This window comes from Bidens hawaiensis, unplaced genomic scaffold (genome assembly GCF_021521415.1).
Source record: "Bidens hawaiensis isolate Kalapana, Puna unplaced genomic scaffold, B.hawaiensis_p1.1 tig00010732_1, whole genome shotgun sequence".
Classification (NCBI taxonomy): domain Eukaryota; kingdom Viridiplantae; phylum Streptophyta; class Magnoliopsida; order Asterales; family Asteraceae; genus Bidens; species Bidens hawaiensis.
The window spans coordinates 751164-773673 of NW_027491822.1; the positions used below are offsets into that span (position 1 = coordinate 751164).

The window sequence follows — 22510 nt, forward strand, 5'->3', positions numbered from 1 at the left end:
CATATGTGCACTAATGTGTTTATACAATAGTGTTTTATTGCATATAATACAACACAATTGCATTATACAATACACACTATTGAATATATGCAAATACAAACACTAATAATTGTACTTGAAACAAACTATCGCATATACGTAATACAACACTAATGCACATATGCACTATATTGTTTTTTTGATATTTTTGTATATAATATAACACTATTGCACTAATACAACACAAAAAATTACATATATGCTATTCAACATTATTGCACGTATCAAAATACACACTAGTGCACATATGCAATAAAAAAAAGTCGATGTATTACATATGTGCACTACAATGAGTTTTTTTTATATTTTTCGAGTAAATGGTAACATAATATAAGAATAATGGCAAAAACGGAAATTTAAAAATATTTTTTTTAATTAAATTAAAAATATTTCTTTATTAGTTCTCTAGTTCTCTATTTAAAAAGGAGTTCTCTCTTGATCCTCTCCCTATATATATATATATATATATATGTGTGTGTATATATAAACAAATATTTTCAAAAAAAAACACTTTCATCCTTCTTATGGTTATTCTTAATCGGAAAAAACGCATTTTTTATAAAATAAACGATATTTATAAATTTTAAATATTTGAAAAAAATAGTGACTAACCTAACTTTTTTTTTTTAATTTAGCAAATGGGTTGCTGCGATGACGTACAAACAACACCCCTTTTGTTTATGAGTTTAGTTTTGATTTTTTTTAATATTTTGATTATTTTATTATTATATTTAACTTTAAACATATTTATTTCTATTTTATAACTTTTAAAATATCATCTTCGATAAAATTTAGAATATACCACTATGACATGCTTACTTTTATATATGTCTCGATATAGGTTTTATTCAAAATCGAGTTGTGAATACTAATGTAAAAGTAACAAAGCATGGACATAAACATTATTAAAGCCTATATGAAAGTGCATGCGACATATGTAGCATACGAAAACGGTACCTATGGTCGAATTTAAAAAAAAATTCTCTCGCCATTTTTCTTTTTCCATTTTAAAAATATTCCTAAAAGTGTATAGAAGCTCTTCCAAATTAACAAAAAAAAGCACATATTTTCAGGTGATTCTTAAAGTTCTCATGTCTCATATGAGTTCTCAGTGTTCTCAAAATATCTTATATTGAACTAGTTTTTTGGATTGATGGTATGCGATCAAAACAATGTTGCAAAAGTCGCTAAACGGTTGATTTGTGAGTTGGTGTACTCGGAGTACTCCGGGGTACCTCCGGACATGATAAATGTATAGAAAATAGATTTTGGATATTATATATGTATATGCCAAAAATCATAAGTTTACTAATATTTATAACAAAATAGGTGAATGCTAACATAAATAAGACAAATACATATATATTTTGAAAATTGCTAGTCATTAATTAAAAAAATGATATGCGCTCTTTAATGTTATAGAAATACGATTCTATTTATATTCTTTTAAGTAAAAATCAATCCAAGTTGGCTGACTGAATCTAATTCTGGATTAGATTAACCACCTTTGATCGATTTTTAGTAATTAAACAGAGTTATAAAGAGTCTCATCAACGCCATACCTTGTAACTATTACTTAGAAGGGTACTCTTTGGTATGGAAAGGACAATACGAAACATGATTAAATTTCGAGTCATTTGAGACCATCCATTATATATGAAAACAAAATATAGTAATCAACTAATTAAATAGTCTCAACAACCATCACGAAATATGAAAAGAATATTGCAAATGTTTTATGATTATAAAATTATTGTGGTACGATACACGGTCATCAGTATGTATAAATAGAGGTAGCCCAAACGCAAGAGGCATATTAATTGGAAGTGTATCTTGGTGTAGTGAGAGAGAGAGAGAGAGAGAGAGAGAGGAGAGTGAGTGTTTCAGTGTAGTGAGAGAGATCAGAGGAATCTGTGCAGAAGTCAGTGAGAGAGATGGACGTGAGTGATGTGCTTCGTATGAATGGCGGAAACGGAGATTATAGCTATTCCAACAATTCTCTTCTACAGGTATATATCATGAATTTTACACGTATAAAACCTCATACGAATTTCAATATTATTTCTTGAAAAATTTCATCAAATTAATTTGTGATATTTATTTCATTTCTAAATGTTAACCTACACTTTTGTAGGTTATTATAGAAAATATACCTACAAATGATTTATATATATAACGATTTACACACACACAAAATATATATATATATATATGTAAAGGGAGACAAAAATAAAATGTGTGAGAAGGATTTGTGGTCACACAAAAAACCCATAAAAAATTTAAAAAAATCATAACTCGAAATATAAATTTTAAAAACTAAAATGTTTTCCCCGTCACTGCCGTTCCAAAAAAACAACTGAAATTAATAACATAATGTCGAGAAAAAAGACGCAATGCCAAAAATGAACAAGCAACATAATGATAAATAAAAAAAAGACACAATATGTCGCAAAATATAATATCAAAGAAAGAATACATAATTATTGACGAAAATAAACATAAACATAAACATAATGATAAATGAAAGACAAAATGATCTTTTTTTTTCTCAACATTGTGTCTTTTTCGAGGTTTTTTTTATTGAGGAAGACGGTGGAAATATTTTTATGATTTTACATTTTTTTGATTTTTATTAAATTTTGAGTTATGATTTTTATTAACTTTTCATTATTTTTTTGAGTGGTCTCATATTTGTCTCTTTTTGTAGGATAACATGACTATATATATATATATATATATATATATATATATATATATATATAAAATGAAACCTTTAAAAGTTAATATATAAACGAAACCTTTAAAAGCTCTCTAGTTGCTTCGTACATTCTCTCAAACAACCAGATTGCTTTATTTGTAAATGAAGGTCTCTCATGCATTTGACCCGAATTTACCGGTATTGGTCTCACCAAACCTAGATAGCTCTTAAACAGGTTATAGCATCTCTTTAAATTAAAAATTAATCTCACCAAATATTTGATATGAAAATCTTATAAAATAGAGATAATCTAAAAATTAATATCCAATTTTTGAAAAAAAAAATATTATTTATAATTAAGATTCGATTTTATAGTAAAAAAATAAGTGGGTCATGAGTCTCACCAAACCCAGACACTAGGCCTGTAAATGAACCGAACGTTCAGTGAACTATTCGTGAATCGTTCGGCGGAAAGTTCGTTTATGTTCGTTTATCTAATAAACGAACGAACATGAACAAAAAATTTGTGTTCGTTTAATTAAACGAACGAACATGAACACATGTTTCGTTTGTTCATTTATGTTCATGAACGTTCGTTTATGTTCGTTTATGTCTGTTTATTTATGTTCATTTATGTATTAATAAAAAACAATTAAATAATATCTAGATATGTCATTTGTTTAAAGGTTTTATATTTGTTAATTTATGTTCATTTAAGTTCTTTTAAGTTTGTTTGTGTTCATTTAAATTTGTTCATGTATGTTCGTTTATCTTTGTTCAGTTATGTTCTTTTAGATTTTAAACAAACGAACACAAATGTCCCTTTTTAAATAAACGAACATGAACATAAATATTTGTTCGATCAAGTGCTCGTGTTCTTTTAAAGTTAAATGAAGGAACACGAGCATGCCCTTGTTCGTGTTCATTCGACTCGTTTACAGGCTTTCATTATTCACATTGATGAATACATCGGTCTTAATCTCTAGGCTCTGCCGATTTTATTTGTGTTCGTTTGTGTTCGTGAACACATTAATTTCCTTAATAAACGAACACGAACATAAAATCTCGTTCTGTAAGTGTTCGTGAACACATTATTTTCTTAAAGAACGAACATGAACAAGGCCTTGTTCGTGTTCGTTCGGTTCGTTTACAGCCCTACCACACACCTTTTAAACCAGGTTATAGCATCTCATGTATTTGTAAAACCCTTTCATTATCATATCACAAGTATATTATTAACTTTCTTATAATAAATAAAATAAAAGTCCAAAAAAATATATAAATATTAAAAACGAATAATGTAAAACAACTCCGTAATATGAGAGATAAAAGCTAGTACACACATATATGTATGTGTGTGTGTGTGTGTGTGTGTGATAATTTCGCTTTAAATGTTATCTGAACAATATTTTACTGCTCATTAAATTAATTCATGATCTGCATGCATGTTATATATATATATATATAGGGTAAGGTTAAAATGAAAACCCTATTGAGTTGTGAAAACCCACGAAAACCCTATGTAACAATGTTTTTTTTTGTTATATGTAATATATGTTGTAACATTTAATACAAAACATCGAAACATAAAAAAAAATGTTTTGCTATTTTTTAACATTTTTTTACTAATTTTTATATGTGTTTTCAGAAGAGAGAAAAAGTTATATTTATATTTACATTTTTTATTCACATTAATTGTGGACCACAAGATTTAAACATTAATTAAAAACATGTGATTGAGAATGAGTTTCTAAAGTTTTCACAACTCAAGTGGGTTTTTATTTTATACTTAGGCTATATCTATATATATGTGTGTGTGTGTAAGCTTTATTAGTTAGTGTAAAAAGACACTGATTTATGTATTTTGTTAACGTTTGGTGCTTGGTAGAGAAAGGTTATATCAATGACAAAACCCATAATCGATGATGCTTTGACCAATCTTTATTCGGCTATGAATTTCCCGAAAACTCTAATCATGGCTGATCTTGGATGTTCATCTGGACCAAACACATTATTAGTGGTATCGGAGCTCGTTAACTCAATTGATAAGATCCGACTCAAATTAGGCAATGGTGAATCACCCGAAATACAAATATACTTAAACGACCTACCACATAATGATTTCAACAACATTTTTCTCTCAGTGTCAAAATTTCAAAAGAACCTTGCAAGCCAATTGGTGGCCAACTCTTCTTCATCATGTTATGTTTCTGGTGTTCCTGGATCATTCTATACCAGGCTTTTTCTTAGAAAAAGCCTTCATTTTGTCTACTCTTCCTACAGTCTCATGTGGCTCTCTCAGGTACTTGGTTCTCTTTCTCTATCTCTCTCAAAAATCTTTTTATAGAAAGGTTTCAATAATAATAATAATAATAGTTGATAATGAGAAAACTTCTATTCTAAACTAGAAATAAAAAATAATTAACAAATCAACTTAAAGATAAAACAGATAGTAACTATAATAGATAATCAACTCGACTTATAATGTATATATAAGGACGATAAATTTATGTTGGAATAAAATTTTTTAACTAAACAGGTTCCTAAAATGATGAATACAAACAAGGGAAACATATACATGTCAACAACAAGCCCTCCTAGCGTAATAAAAGCATACCGTGAGCAATTTCAAAGCGATTTTTTGACATTTCTCAAGTGTCGTGCGGAGGAGATGGTGAGTGGGGGGCGTATGGTCTTAACAATACTAGGGAGGCAAAGTGATGATCCTTGTAGCAAAGAATGTTGTTACGTATGGGACCTCTTAGCCGCTTCCTTAAATGATATGATTGCCGAGGTATAAACTATTGTTTAAACTTAAATAGTTGATTCTTTGAGATATAACTTAAAATTACTTAAAGTTAACCTTAAATTGTTGAAAGCAGGGACTTATAGAAGAAGAGAAACTAGATTCATTCAACATTCCACAGTACACTCCAAGTCCTAAAGAAGTGAGTAATGGAGTTGAGAAAGAAGGGTCGTTCGTGATTGATTGTCTTCAGGTTACTGAAGTGAATTGGGATGCATGCACAGATAGCAATCACAGTTTATCTGAAGAGGATGAACAAGGATACAATATGGGCAAATGTATGAGAGCTGTTGCAGAGCCTTTAGTCTTGAGTCACTTTGGCGAATCAGTTGTTGAGGAGGTTTTTAAGAGGTATACAAACAATATCAAGATTTCCATGTCCAAAGAGAAGGCCAAGCTCGTTAATGTCACTGTGGCGATGACCCGAAAAGGATGATCTGTTTATGATTTGAGCTTCTACTATCAAGAAACAACTATTTGGATTGCTCTATTTTACTGTTGAATATGTAATTGCTTTTCTGTAAGGTTCAAATAAAATGTTTTATCTTTTGTTCAATCAATAAAATATATAAGTTTCTGTGTAGCCGAAATCTTGTTTTGGTTCCACATGCAACATTTGTAAACATGGATTTATCAAAAATGAATTATTAAATATTTTGATTGGCTGATTGCATTTACACAAACCAGCTATTTCCTAACAGTGGACCTGACTCAGCATGAAAACTTTTATAAACATAATTAATTTGTGGAGCCTTCGACTCATTAATTATGGATCCATTCTCCATAACCATATCTAAGAAATAAACTTAAAGTTAATTACTTTAGTTAATCTTAAGTGTTGAACAGGGTCTTATAAAAGAAGATAAATTGGATTTGTTCGACATTCCAATGCACACTCCTAGTCTTAAAGATGTCAGTAACATAGTTGAGAAAGAAGGGTCGTTCACCATTAATATATTGAGGTTTTTGAAGTGAATTGGGATGCAAGAATAGTCCCTAACATTTATATCAGTGTGTATCTGAAGAGGATGTACAAGGATACAATACGGGCAGAAGTGTGAGAGCGGTTGCAGAGCCTTTGGTATTGACTCACTTTGACGATTCGCTTGTTGAGGAAGTGTTTGCGAGGTACACAAATAATATCAGGATTTCCATGTTCAGATAGAAGGCCAAGCGCGAAAAGGATGATCTTTTTATGATTTCAGCATCTGCCATGCATTAAGAAACAACTACTTGGATTACTATTTTACATTTGTGAATGTAAATGTTTTCTCTGATGTTCAAACAAAATGCTGCATCTTCTGATCATAATTAGAATATAATAGTTTCTTGTGTTCTAGACTCAAGCACTAGAGCGAAAATATGAGAGGTCTATTCTTTTAATACCAACTTTTACATCAAAACATTACAAACAAAAATACCAACCCGTCTTAGAAAAACTGTGTTACCCTACGCATATTTTGGTCAGAAATGCGTTGGAAACTGTAGTTTCCGATGAACTTTCAACAAAAAAAATGGCGAAAAATACCTCATTGAAAACTTTTTCCAACGCATTTCGACCAATAAAAAAAACGGTGTTGCAAATTCCTAACCATTTCCCATACTCTGTTAAAAGATTTGCTTACACGTTAGCCTAATTTGGAGATGAACAACTAGAGAGAACAGATTACGATTTGAATGAGTAATGACTAAACTTCCCCTTACAGCTCATCAGCACTGAGCTGGCCCATCAGCTCTAAGCCTCCTATATAGCCAAGCCCAATGATCCAGATCAGATTCCATCAAGCCCACTAGCTAGCACCTCTTCAATCCAAGAAACAAAATTCACATGAAAAAAAATATATGACAAACTGTACTAGCATATTATGTTCTTGCAAATACAATTCCACTTCCAAACGAAATGATATTATCAATTGATAAAAAAAAAACTCGGTTTCTTGTATTTGATCTCGATTGTTTATATATATAAACGGGTTCTATTCCTTTGCTCGACGCCTAATTAAATATTAGAACTCGCTTATCGTTTAATCAGTGTTGTATCTGATGTGATATATTCATAAATTTGTATTATTGTTTTGAGTGTTAGGTGATGTGTTAAATATTGTCAGCAGGTTAAGTGTATTTAGCCTAGTGGGTTTGACTCAATTGTATAGCAGTTATATAACAGAACTGTAGATCCTTTTGAGTTTCTATTGCTACATGTACTTTATATATATTGCTTTAATGGTATGCTTATCTTTAGAGGGTTAAGTATTCTAAACGGAAGAGTCTCAAAACCATTTGACTAAGTTGCTCCTTTATGGCCATTGCTATACCAAACCACCATTGGTTTTATTCTAAATGAGTGGATTTGAGAGGTCCTTGGCATCTATTCTACCTTTTTAGAGAATCTATTGTGCACGTCCTATCATCTTATATTCGACTAAAAATTATGTAACTCAAAAAGTTAAATATTCCACTTATGATATTGTACTTGGGATTCCGTATCTAATTCACACAAGTTACGCAATTGAGACATTTGGATATATGCCTGGATTATTATTAACTTATAATAGATTCTTAAGATGTTTAAAGCATGTAAGATATGTAAGAATATATATATATATATATATATATATATATATATATATATATATATATATTTATTTATTTATTTATTTATGTATAGCCATTATTATTATCATTTATATAATAATAGATCAAAATTAATTAAATCATACCCATTAATAATTAGTTAGGTAATTGTTGATGAATCATATTACCATTTCTTGTTAATCAATGGTTTCCCCTTGGGTGTATATAAATGCATGAAAGAGATTAATTAACATCATAAGAAAACCTAACTCTCACATTAAAGAAATTCATGACCCTATCTCTCTTCATAATTCGGTTTCCTCAAGAACCTTAATCCCCATCAGTAATATACATCATAAAGGGGAACTCGACAAAGCGGACTATCATGTCGTCTGGAGCATTCTCATCAGCCGTGGCTACTCTCTCTGTTGTAACAGGTATGTTTTAGTTATAGGTTTATCATAACATTCATGTTTTCTATTACATACGTAAAGAACTGATCAACATGATATCATTAAAGATCGGTCATATGATGCATACATATATGGGTGGAACTAGATCGGGGGACTAAACGGTTCGTTAATCACCCGTGTCATTCCAAATTTATGTTAATAGGAATACGTACATAATGAACTTTCTTGTAATATCACTTTTAACAATTATTAGAAACTAGAATTTTATCCGATGCGTTGCATCGGGGTAGTTGGTTGGTAAAACCCGAGCGCTACAATGAAAAGTCAACGCGAATTCGATCAGTATTGGTTACATTCGTTATGGTATAAACAGCGTTGTAAAATCCAATCGTTAAAACCTCAAAAAATAAACATGTAAAACTTGAGTTTTCGATCTTATCAGAAATTCTCTGTTTTGGTTATGGTTTTGATTTTGGTCAGTTTTCAGATAATTCAGTTTCCCGTTGATTCGGGTTTTGGTTAATTTTGGTTTGGTTTCTTTGGTTAATAGTTTGGTTTCGATTAACAATTTGTTTATTGCTCACCCTACGATTTATCCAGCAATCATGAATGTGCGATTCAGGCTAGTGGTCTACGCTCTACTCTGGCAGTTCAGTTTTTTTTGTTGCTATACCCTGAAAGACAAACGTGTTTTCAGTAGAGACATGGAATCTGTCTTAAGACAGCAGTGTCAAGCAAGGGTCTCGAAAACTATGCTTCTACCCCTTTCTTGCTTTTTTTTTTTCAATTGCAATTCATGGTTTATTTCTTTTTAAGTTGTTTTACCTTTCATTTTGTATTGTACTTTATTAGTAAAACTATGGACGGTTTCTCTGTATAACGGATAACGAGGTGTAACTTGTTATTTTACTGCCACGATGACAAGGTTAAACATTTAAATGTCGAGAGTGTATTTTGCTGTGTACTCTTTTTTAGTTTTTTGTACTTCGTTTTGGTGAGAATGTGCGACTTGGTAGGGTTTGGTTTCAATATTCAAATGAAAACATAAAAGCACTTTTGCAAGAATTAATGGGTCGCAAATAGCATCATTTTCAATATAAGATTTAAAAAAATGTACCCTAATGATGTTTAATTGGTACCCACCACTTATTAATAATTCAGGCTAGTAATTCGTGTCCTAACAGGTTTAATAGGTATGAAGCGACAAGCTGAACACAAGTATCAAACATGAATAAGACTCGTTTAACTACGTTATATGCCATGACTACAAGACAGTTTTAAGTTTCATGTACCAATAAGGGAATACGATAGAGTCTAGCATACTAATTTCAATTATTTAAAAAAATTAAAAAATCACATACCGCACTTTTTTGCTTAATAGGTCTTATCGTGTATTTAACAGGTACCCAATTGCCAGCCCTTCATGTATCCTTTAAATTGGGCAACCATAGCACCATTTTATCTTTTGAACGGAAGCATGAGAATTTTTAATTGCAGATTAATCCAATTATTATTGTTTTTTTGTTGTGGAGACGAGAGGAACAAGAGATTTAAAAACTTGATATTTAAAGGTAATATTATTTTAGGATGAACATATATACATCAAACTAAGCTTGAAAATTGACAATGGTTATTTAGGATGATTCAAAAAGTATTCTAATCCTTTATAAAATTATACTAGTTTTCGAACTCATATATTTGAAAGAAATTAAAACATATAACAAACAATAAGAAGTCTAGAATGCAACATCTTTGTATCTTTGTATGCAACAAATAAAATATCTTTGTATGCAACATTCACCAAAACTGTGTTGACTAATTATCCATTAATAGCTATAATGAATGAGGTGAGTTATTAGAGAATTTAAAGGGAAATTATAACTCATTTGTCAAAATTGTTTTGACCAATGATCCATGGATAAGCAAGATAAATAAGGATGAATGAAAATATGGATTAGGCCTATTAATGAATGTAAAATTGTCACATCATGCTCATTATTTTCTTTTATTGTTATACTTAGATTAGATCGATTAGATTAGATTAGATTAGATTAGATTTACCAAAAGTCATCTATTATTCATTAATAATCATCATCAAAAATTTAGGTCGATACAATTCTACGTTTTTTAATAGCTCTCTTTTTACATATAAAAATAAAAGATCGTAATTATTAATAAAGTAAGGTAAAAGAGGAAATGAAAATAATAATAATAATAATAATAATAATAAACAAGGGGTGTGGAATTGTGTAAGAATAATTTTGATGTGTCGAGAGAATGAAATTTTTTATGTAATAGATAATCTATTCTATTAACAAAAACATATATTTTTTTCATTATCTCACAATGATAAATTTAACTCAGTCTGTTTATTTACGCATACCTGGCGGGCACGCACTACCCAAAAGTGATATGAGTTGTAGTGGTTAATCACATTTCTTTAACATCCACTTTGGAGTTCAATTTTTCAAATCGTTCTATTACATCGTCGTGGGGTAAGTATGATTCCACACAATTCAATGCGATTTAAAGCGGACATACCTAAATATTTCAGTTTTCCAAAAACCATAACTAATCTGTTTTGGTTAAAACAATTATATTTTTCTTTTTAGATATTTAAACATCACTATGCAAACGAGGAAAAAGCTATGCCGCTAGCTCTTTTGAATTACATAACCAAATGTTTTAAAAACTAGATTGATAAATCTAGATCGTGGAGTCATAACATTAATATGCATGACCCGTTTGCTGTTCATTAATATTAGATGATTGAATTAATAATCGTGTAGCAACTTTTTGTTCATTTCTTCAACCCAAAATCTATAAAAATATCCTTGAAGTTTATAGACACCAACTCTTTAGAATATATATGTAATATGTCAATTTAAAATCTAACTTATAGCAACCAACTTTTGCAAATACAATGTTGTTACTTAATTCAATTTCCTATAATTGCCACAACAAATATCTCAATTTTGTTACATTGCATAAAACATAAGCATTAGCACATGAAAGAGGAAAGAAGTCAAGAACATAAAAGGAAACAAAGAGAAGAACGGGGAGGGCCATGGTGTTTGACATATACATATATCTTTTGGGGAAGAAGATGGAAAAATGATGTGTTAAGATCACTTTTAGCATCCAATGAAATAACAAATTATACATAAAAAACTTCTTTTGTCTTTCGTGGTGGAAGGGTTCATCATAACGGCTCCCATTTTTATCAATATAATACTATATTGTAAAGATCAAGGTAGAAAATGTAACATTAATTTTGATAAAAAGTAATACTACTAAAAACCAAACTTAGACTTTTTATCTTTAAAAAATCAAGGATGTTAGGGAGGCAAAGCATGGTAGTGATCCATAATTACCCCATAATGCGTGTGATTGCCTTTTCTTATTGTTTTTTCTTTCCTTTTTCATTTTGTAAGGGAATTGTGTATTAAGCGGGTGTTTGGCCTAGCTTATTCAATCATGTTTATAGCTTTTTTAACTTTTCTTTTACAAAATAAGTTTAGTTTGGTGTGTGGTTTAGCTTTTTAAACTTATGCTTATAGCTTATATAAGCTTATTTGAAGATGGTTTTTTAGCTTATTTATGTAAGGTTGTGAGTTACTCATTTACTCTCAAATGGTGGTGGATTGATAATTACTAAAGCAACTTGTTACTAACAAATTAAAGAATAGTGTATTTAACAACTTATAATCAACTTGTAGAATATAAGCTAATCCAAACACTTAAAAGAAACTTATCAAACAATAAAAAATAAGCTATAAGCTCATTCAAAATAAAAACATAAGCCAAAAAATAAAAGATTGGCCAAACACTCCCTAAATGGAGATATTTATCTTTTTTAATTGGTGTGCATCTTTTTCATTGTCAGGATAAATTTTGTTTCACATTTAATCATGTTTATCACTGAAAAATTACATAAAGTTTATTTACTATGACAGGGGTGACAATTTTTAACATGAGACCAACTTGGGATGTTTAATGCTTGATTTAAAACCAAATAATTAGGTGTTTTTTTTTTACCTTCGCTATGTCAGTTGGTTTAAAAACTTTTAAAAGTTTCAAACGAAGCATTGGTTCTTTGAGCTTCGAGGGGATCATCAATGCTTTTTATAGAATTGGGGTGGAGATATCTAATCTAATCTAACTTTTAACTATATATTAAAGCAACATGATTTTTTCACATGACGTCATTTTAGGGCTTCCACATAGGATGTCACATAGATGCCATGTGAGCATTTTCTTATTTTATCATCTCTTCTTCTAAACACAATATAAAGCATGAACCGTTTAGTTATGTTATAACCCATGACCCGGTTCCTCTTCAAATACAACCATCTTTATATGAAGATAACATTTTGTAAAATTTTGAAAAATAAATTATTGTGTGATAAAAATCTCAAACCCAAGACCTCATGTTTCAAACTAAAGATGCTTACCAACTCCATTTAAGTAGTTATTGTGTTGGTTTTCTTAAATTATAAATGATATATTGTTAATTCACTTATAATTAATACCAGAAAATCATTAAACAATTAAGTTAACATCTAATGTTTTAGAGATTTATGAATTGCAAAATTTAATTTATCATTATTAATGTCATATGAATCTATAATGTATGCTATCATGTATATTACTAAATTTATTTTTTTGTTGGCTTTAACCACCCGTGCATCACACGGGCTTTATCCTAGTGTCACAATAGAGGTGAAAATTCTCAAAATAGGCTTTTTGAAGAGAGAGGGTCTTAAAATAGGCTAAAAATGTTTCAATTTCCAAAAATAAGCCATCAAAAACCGTTGGCGCCGATGCATTTGGTTTCGCGCTGACGGTTTTCGCAACCACTAAATCATTGACACGTGTAAAGTGACTGACATAATCCGATAGTTTTACTTTCAAATCTAAGATTATTTGGGCATGAAATTCATGTTTTTTTGAAATTTGTATAACCAGACAAATATCACGAAATTCAAAAAGAAGACGAAATTAAAAAAAACATGCAAAAAACACCATCTTCATCTTCATATTCGTCACATCCTCCCTTCGCCGTCGCCGCCACCCATCTCCTTCCCCGACGAACTCCAAGAGCTCAACCTTTTCCGGCGAGCCACCGCCATAGCCGGTCAAATCTATATGAATTTCCGGCGATGGCGGTGGCTCGCGGGGAAAGGTTGAGCTCTTGAAATTGTCGGGGAAGGAGATGGGTGGCGGCGGCGGTGAAGGGAGTATGTCACGAAGATGAAGATGGTGTTTTTTGCATGTTTTTTTTTTGAATTTCGTTTCCGAAGACGAAATTCACTTGAAAGTCGTATGGTCAGACAAATTTCAAAAAAACACGAATTTTCACGGAGGTGATTTTCAGACCAAAGTTATCGGCGAAGATAGATTTGGTTACAAAACCATCGGATTGCGTCAGATGCTTTACATGTGTCACTCAAATATTGGAAGCCGAAATCAATCGACGGGAAACCAAATCTCACGCCGGCACTGATTTTCATCGGATTATTTTTGGAACTTGAAAATTTTTTAGCCTATTTTCACACTCTTTCTCCTAAAAAAGCCTACTTTCGGAATTTTTCCTACAATAGAGATAGCTTATGGATTATAGTTCCAGGGTCCCTTCCTTATTAGGGCTGACTGATGAGATGTTTCACAATCGTGCTTCTGGTGTGCGATAAAGAATTGGCAAGTTGAAGACAGTCGGTAGTGGAGATTCTACTCTTTTCTGGTAGGATTGTTAGTTAGAAAACTTTTGTCTTTTCAGGTTATATGCTCTTGATAATGATCAAGATTGTTAGATTAGCAACCGCACGGTTCGTGGGATTGGCGATGGCCTATTCGCACGGGCAGAATAGATTCTACTCTTTTCTGGTGGGTGCGGATATGTTCCGACTTTATGGAAATGTTTGATTTGCTTCAAGAGGTTACCTTGTCCTCTATTCCTGATACTTGGATTTGGTCTATTGAAGGCGATAATAATAATAATAATAATAATAATAATAATAATAATAATAATAATAATAATAATAATAATAATGTTACACAAATTTAGTTCTTTTGTTGTAATTTAACCTGAAAAGCTTTTATGCAAAATGATGATGTGTAATCGATTAGGTTTGTAGTGTTTGAAACTGCAACTATGAACAAGTCCCTTTGAATCATGTCCATCATCATCATCATCATCATCATCATGATGAACGTGCATGTTCACCACTTGTTTCATGAATCTGGAACACATTCCTTTTGTTTTACCCCTCAATATCTACATTTGTTGGGACAATTTGCATCATTCTCCTACCCTTTTACCCAAGCAAATGCTACAAAAAAATGTCCTTTAAACAATAATGCCATTGAATAGAGGAAGTGTTATATGTCATGTGTAGGTGTATTTATGGTGTTTTAATCATTTTGCTTACAAACCTATGGTTTCAATTCATAATTTGATTTGCCAACACATGTTATGTCATATCTGTCCACTGATCAGACCGGTATTAAAATCCGAACAACATCATAAGTAATTCAAAATTAAGAAAAAGAATAAATGTACATAAAAACTAATTTGAAATATGGTGTGTATGTGCATTGTTAAAAAGTTGTAATAACTAAAATAAACAAATAAATCAGTGACTAAGATTTTAAAATAAAATAAGAAATAGTGAGATATTGTCCAACTTCTCTTGTTTAGTTTGCTGATCCAACTGGTTCGAACAGACTAGTTAAAATTGAGAAGGGTCAAATAGACTCATATGGACCGGTTAAGTAGCCGCCATAGTTGAGGGCACTGAGAAAAACATAGCAATGCATGCTTTGCGTCGTGGTGGATGCTAAGCCCGGCCATGTCGACAACTCTGGCGCTAAACACTACAACTCGATCTAGGGCGCATTACAAAATGGTGAAGACCATTGCGGGCATGGAGGGGAGTTTAGGTTAAATTATTATTATTAGTCGTAATTAAGAATATTTAAGCAATTCAATCATTTAACTACATCTCAGGACCTTACCATATTTTTCTCAAATTTTTTTTTCACCCCGTCACATATTACACTACCCATAATACAGTATTGTTTTTGGGTGTGAAATATGAAACCACCAGTGTACACGTGACGTTTATGTGTCACCTTCTCTCCGCTTTTCTTTTTCACGTTTCACACCATCATAACCGATAGCCTTAAGGGAGTACTATATGATTCAGTGAGGGATTAATTGGCATTATTTTAATAGAAATGTTAAATTATTTTCACTTAGGAAGCATTAGCTATTTTGTTATGAATAATAGACGTGTCAACTTGTCATGGAATTTCATGAGATTCGAATGCGTTATAAACTATTGAAGCACAAAACTAAAACTTAAAAAAAAAAGATTCAACCAATCAGTTAATTAGCTTATCCATTTTATTCTCCTACAACTTCGACGTCGGTTTACGGATTACGATCGGTGTGAATGAGTTCAATGCTTTAATCCACAAAACTGATGTTACTGATTTGAAGTTTTGAACATATTTTAAAAAGATCATCTACAAGGCGTTAATGCACTATTTGCTACAATTATCAAAAGATTTAAAACAAAAATGAAATGATTTATGTACTAAACTCTCATTACGAGTAGAACTTATAATGGAAAACATGAAAATGATTCATGTTTGATGCTGGCCTGTTGGGCTATATGCAGAGCTAGAAACAACGTTGTGAACCATAAGAAGGCGACAAAGAGCGGAATTGTGCATGAAATCAAATTCGAACTTTTTGGATTAAGAATCTGGTGAAAACTGTCTCTTTTGATGACTTAATTTGGTGTCATTTTGACCTCTTGTAGCGTGGCCTTAGCTGGTCATTGTTTTACGTTTTAACGTTTTGATAGTTTGTGTTTGGCTTTAAGGAAATGCCGTTTTATATAAAGGAAAAAAAAGAACCTTTTCATGATGATTAAATATTCATTTCATTTATAGCACTTTGAAAATTATGTGCATAATATCATGATGAAGATCTATACTTCTATATTAATGCACCTTGAAGGTAAATGTATAAAATTAGAAAGTTTGTGAGTTAATAACACATGACACTTAGGTGCTGTTTATTTCTAAAGACAAAAACTTTCTGCAATCTGATTTCATGTCTGCAACTGAAAATGTGGTCTGAATGTCTGCAATCTGAAAATATAATACTGTTTGTTTTATAAACTAGGTATCGTCTGCATAAGCTGAAAATTAGTTACCTATCATACATATCACAGTAGATAAAAGTCATTTAACGTCTGTAGACTAGTAAAATAGTTGGTGGTGGGCGGCGGACGGTGGGTGGTGGTGGTGATGGACGGTGATGGTGGTGGGTGGTGCACGGTGTTGGTGGCAGATGGTAGGTGGTGGTGGTGGTGGTGGCGAACGGTGGGTGGCGGTAGTCGACGATGGTTGTGGTCGACGGGTGGACGGTGGTGGACGGTGGGTGGTGGTAGTGGACGATGGTTGTGGCCGACGGGTGGGTGGTGGTGGTGATGGACGGTGGTGGTGGGTGGTGGATGGTGGTGGTGGTGATGGTAGTGGACGGTGGTTGTGGCGGACGGTGGGGTGGTGATGGTGATGGACGGTAGTGGTGGCGGCGGTGGGTGGTGGCAGTGATGGACGGTGGTGGTGGCGGACGGTGGGTGGTGGCGGTGATGGACGGTGGTGGTGGCGTACGGTGGGTGGTGGCGGTGGATGGTGGGTGGTGGTAGTGGCGGACGGTAGGTGGTGGCGGCGCACGATGGGTGGTGGTGGTGTTGGACATTGGGTGTTGGTATGATGTTAAGAAGTGTGAAGAAGTTAATCAATAGCTTCTTTTTTAAGACCATAAAAGCAGTTTGCAGATCTTATTTAAAATAAAAAACAAACGGTCTTCAGAAGCTTATGTCTGCGTGCCCGCAGACATAAGCCTCCTGCAGATGTTTTAAACAAAAACAAACACCACCTTACTTTTAGAAAGTATAGACTCTATAACAGAAGTAAAATAACAACAAAACATTTGAATAACAAGAAAAATGATTTACAAGCAATATTTTTACACACAAGAATTTAAAAAAAAAAAGAACTTTTTTATCTTTAAACTATTCTAGTACTTTTAAGTTATTTTTATTTTTTATTTTTTATTTTTTGCCATTTACCCTTCCATCCTTTGAATAGACTTTTTACCATTTTTTTTACCTAAAGTGTGAATCTCCACTCCACATTACCAACTTCAAAGTAAAACAGGTTCTCATCCATGCATTCTCGAAAAAGTAAAAAAAAAAACAAAACAAAAGTTAACAAGTAAAATTCAAAAAATACTGTGAATCGATGCTAGTAAAAGTTGTGTACATCAACAAGATAACAACAATATAATTCAATAACAACTTATCCGTATTCTTTATAAAATTGTACGGAAAAACAAAATCACATTAAATTGTCACTAGGAACAACTGTCAGCTTTTCTTCTTGATGAAACCTAACTTGTCTAGCAATAAACCCTTCAATCCTCCTCTGAAACTCCTCATTACTCAGCTCCTCAACGACGTCGTCTTGTTCCTTCTTCTCTTCCACTCTCCGGGGACCCATCTCCGTCTCCGACCGCTTCAACTTCCCGTCAACTTTATCCGGACCCACAACAGTACAATTCTTCTCCGACTGACTCCTCTTATAAGCCTTCACTTTCAGACCCAGATCCAGATCCGGTTTAGTGGTTACTTCAGATATCATTTGCTTATCCTGGTAAACAACTTCCTCCGGTTCAAGAACCGGCGGTTACATTGTTCACAATCTCTTCGTACAGATCAGTTCTGGTGATATCTAATAAGTTTCCGGATTTGACCACCAGAGTGAGGACAATAACGTTACCGATGAGGAAAATGAATAGAGGACTAACGATGATGGATATAGCCGGAGATTCTAACGACGAATGGTAGTCTGGTTGAGATCCATGAGAGCAGGAGTAACACTTCAACTAGCCGGAATAATTTAGCGAGTCTTTTGAACCGGTGGTAGTGTAGTATTGTGTTTTCTTTCTCGGACTTAATGTTGTGGATGTCAAATATATCCATATTGTGGTTTTTTTAAGGGTTGATGGAAAGTGAGAGTAATAGGTTTTTGTAAAACTATGGAGGTTAGGGGTTTTTATAGAGAGGAGTGGGGCCCACAGGAAGTACTTTAGACGGGGAAATAACAAAAGTGGAGAAAGAAGAATATGTTTAAATATTTTTTATTTTTTTAACACGATATTATTTTGTTGATGAATAAATACCGTGAGAATTGTATAAATACTTTTCCACAAGCGATTACATTACTATGTTTCTGACCTGTATTATATCATCAAATCGTTATATACATATACATTATGCGGTTCTAGTATGAGGTTGTTTTAAGAATTAAACATCTAAAAATGTTGCCATCAGATTGTTACTTGTTACTACTAGCAAGCTATATGCATTATATTACATAAAACGCTAACAAAAATATTGTTTATATTTTTGGTTTTTTTTACTGATTGTAGTATTTGGTTATTTATGCTCAACTAGTTTGCAAGTTTATATTATATGGTAAATAAAACATGGTATTTCCTACGTGTTTTAAAGAAATGTTTTGTTAAAATAAAATTAAATATATTATTTGATACTTCCGTGTAGAAAGATATAACTATTATTATCTTTTATTCCTATAAAAGAATATAACATCTAATAATAATATTCTAAACACAAAGCAAAAGCAAAATGATAAGGAAAAATATCTTTGTGGTTTGAATGATGAAAATATTAAAGCAAATTTACATTTGTTAGGCTGAGTCAAAATTTGATAAACTGAAATTAGAAGTAATTTTATTTACATAAATTAAAATGAAATAATTTAACATTATTAAAATTATGAAAAACCGTTAAGAGTTCGAAATAATAGCTCTCAAAATGATGAAATTCAAACCTTATGATTTAGTAAAGTAGACAGACTATCTTGAACAAAACTAGCATGTTGAACGCCTTTTAAATAAGACCTAAAATGTAAGGAACTAATTTATGCCCTTCTTAAGTTGTATCCTTTTCTAGCCAATTTACCTCTAATCTTTATGTGGTTGGTTTAGGCATAAGTCGGGGTTATAGCTCCTTAATCAATTACTTTTCACTTTCCCTTGTGTTTCATAATAAACAACTCAGTAAAGAAACTTGGGTATCAAAAATTTTGTTACCAGCAAAGTAGTTAGTTTATAAAAATAAATTCTTTTAGCAAAGAATTCGTCATTACATATATTTATAGTAATTTTTGGTTGATTAACCAGGAAATGAGTGGGCAAGGGTAGCGATATTAGACACCAGAAAAGTATTTTCAGTAGATGACGTGTCGAGCAGGGGTAAAAGGAAATCATGGGGCCCCTCTTAAGTGCAGCATATTATCCTGCTACTATTAGCTACTACTCTGTCCATGATATCCTCCCTACAACTGTTCTTTTCTAGGACCAACTATTAGTCTCTTAATATCATCTTAAAACAACACCAAATTAACCACATTAGTAACCAAAACATATGACCACGAACGACAATGGAGGTTCCATTTGAGGACTTCTTTACCGTGTCAAAGACGAAGGAAGATAGCGGTGGTGATAATGATAGATCTAGTAAATTATTTTACTGGCGTGTTATCATGTTTTAGTTACTTGGTGTTTAAATGTCTATCAAAATTCATGTCAAGTTGGATTTTTAAAATAAAGAAAATTCAAATAATGATGTGCACTTTAAGATCCACAAATATATGTATGTGTGTGTATATATATATATATATATATATATATATATATAAATAAAAGGTTAAGTTCAAATAAGAAGTTTGATTTTTCTAAAAAGGCCAGAAAAGAGGGTATTTTAGTCTAATACTTTAATATCAAAACCCACTTAAATTAATTTCAAAAACCCACTTACATAAAACCCAATTACATCTTCACTCATCTCTTACAACCACCACCACTCCACCGCCCACCGCCACCACCTCGTCGAAAAAGTCTGAAAAAACACAATGAAAAACATTATGAAAAACACAATGAAAAAAGCACAATGGAAAAATACACTATGAAAAAAAAACACAATGATAAAAACATAATAAAAAACACAATTGTGACACAATGAAAAATACTATTGTATAACACAATTTTGTAAAGCATAATTCGGTAAAACATAATTTGTAAAAAATTCACTAATTTTTTTTTTAATTTTTATATTACAATATGGTACTCATATAAAAGATAAAAAGACACTTGTTATTATGGTGAATTTGTTTTTCAATAAAAACGTCGTAAAAAAAGTTATGGACATTTTAAAATGATAGGGAAATTTGGCATGTGTCTTGCATGTGGAGAGAGAAAGTCAACAAATGTGTTATTCCTTTTATGTCTTTTACCTTGTGTTCACACTTGATTTTCCCCCTAAACTAATCTCAACCCTCCATATTCAAAATCAATGGACAAGATTACTTCTTATCCTTCCTACAAAAAGTATATTTCACATTATAACCTAACCCTATATATATATATATAGAAGTATCGTTTGAAAACCCTCTTGAGTTGAGAAAACCCGTGAAATCCCTATGTAACATCGTTTTTTTTTTTTTGTTACATGTAATATATGTTGTTACATTTAATACAAAACATCGAAAATATAAAAAAAATGTTTTGCTATTTTTTTTTTATTTTTTTAGTAATTTTTATATATGTTTTTAGGAGAGAGAAAATGTAAATAAACTTTTACATTTTTTATTAACTTTAATTGTGGATCACAAGATTAAATTTTTAATTAAAAACATGTGGTTAATAATGAATTTCTAGAGTTTTCACAACTCAAATAGATTTTTATTCTAACCTAATATATATATAATGCAAATCACATAAAAGAAAAGTGTCGATTTAACACACCTTCAAAATCATCCACTTTTTTTTGTTTTGTTTTTTTACGTAACGTGTTATCATCTAAAAATATATGATGTTATCATATGTAGATATATATAGCATGTTAAAACAAATTTACATTTAGTTGTGTCACATGACACGGTCTTGAAAGCAAAGATCCGTCTCAAGGAGGAGGAGAAAGCTTTGACGAAGATAATGATAAATTAAACCATCAAAAGAACCGAAAAACTATATTAGTAAATAGTTTTTTTTATTTGCATTGGAAAATTATAAATTAAATTTATTTATATTAAAAAATTACAATGAACTTGAAAAGTTAATAAAACTAACTGAATATGACAAACATAAATAGCTATGCCAATATTTTATTGGAAAATTATAAAAAAAATGAATGGAAATTAATTTATTATGATACTATAACTCTTCATATGTTGACTTGTATAATATAGGAGGCTATGTGCTTCATTTGAAAGTGCTAGAAAAATAAGAAGCTAGGAAATTTAAGGAAAAAATACATGAATGCATGAGGAGTTATCGTGAAGAAGAAAGCTTTAAAGACTCATATGTTGAGTACATATAGAGATGGGTTTCTCCTTTCGATTCCACCACCGTTTCACTCTTTTTATTATTCCCACAAGTTCTAACACTACAATTTAGCTAATGTAACCTCGAGCGTGTGGACTCCGGCAGTACAAAATGCTTCGGCTGTTGTACCCTGAGAAACAGACACGTTGTCTAATGTAGAGGCGCGAAATCTGTTTTAAGGGAAGCGTGTTGAACACGTGTCTCAGCCTCAACCGTCAACATTAGTTTGTTTATTTTTGTAGCAAAGGATCATACAAGAAAATACACATCAAGCTCTCATTGAAGACTACACAAAAGATCGTTCGAGAATACGCGATTCAAGAAGCTTAGTCGATGACCAATGTGATGAAAACACAAGACGAATCTATTACATGAATTACCTGATGAAGACTTATCTTATCTATTTTGAGTATAGAAAAATTGTATATTGTATTCATTTTATTCAATTTTGTATATGGTATTGTACTCCTATATTTCCCATTACTAACGAGAGT

The 22510-nt window shown here is 31.6% G+C and overlaps 1 protein-coding gene across 1 annotated transcript; it reads left to right on the forward strand.

Moving 5' to 3' along the window:
• Positions 1–1935: 1935 nt before the first annotated feature.
• LOC143536052 (S-adenosyl-L-methionine:benzoic acid/salicylic acid carboxyl methyltransferase 2-like) lies at positions 1936–6119 on the forward strand. The gene is made up of 4 exons (XM_077030136.1): positions 1936–2048; positions 4626–5039; positions 5277–5531; positions 5620–6119. Exons 1-4 carry the CDS (start codon positions 1974–1976, stop codon positions 5977–5979), a joined length of 1104 nt encoding a protein of 367 aa, XP_076886251.1. The 5' UTR covers positions 1936–1973; the 3' UTR covers positions 5980–6119.
• Positions 6120–22510: the final 16391 nt, after the last annotated feature.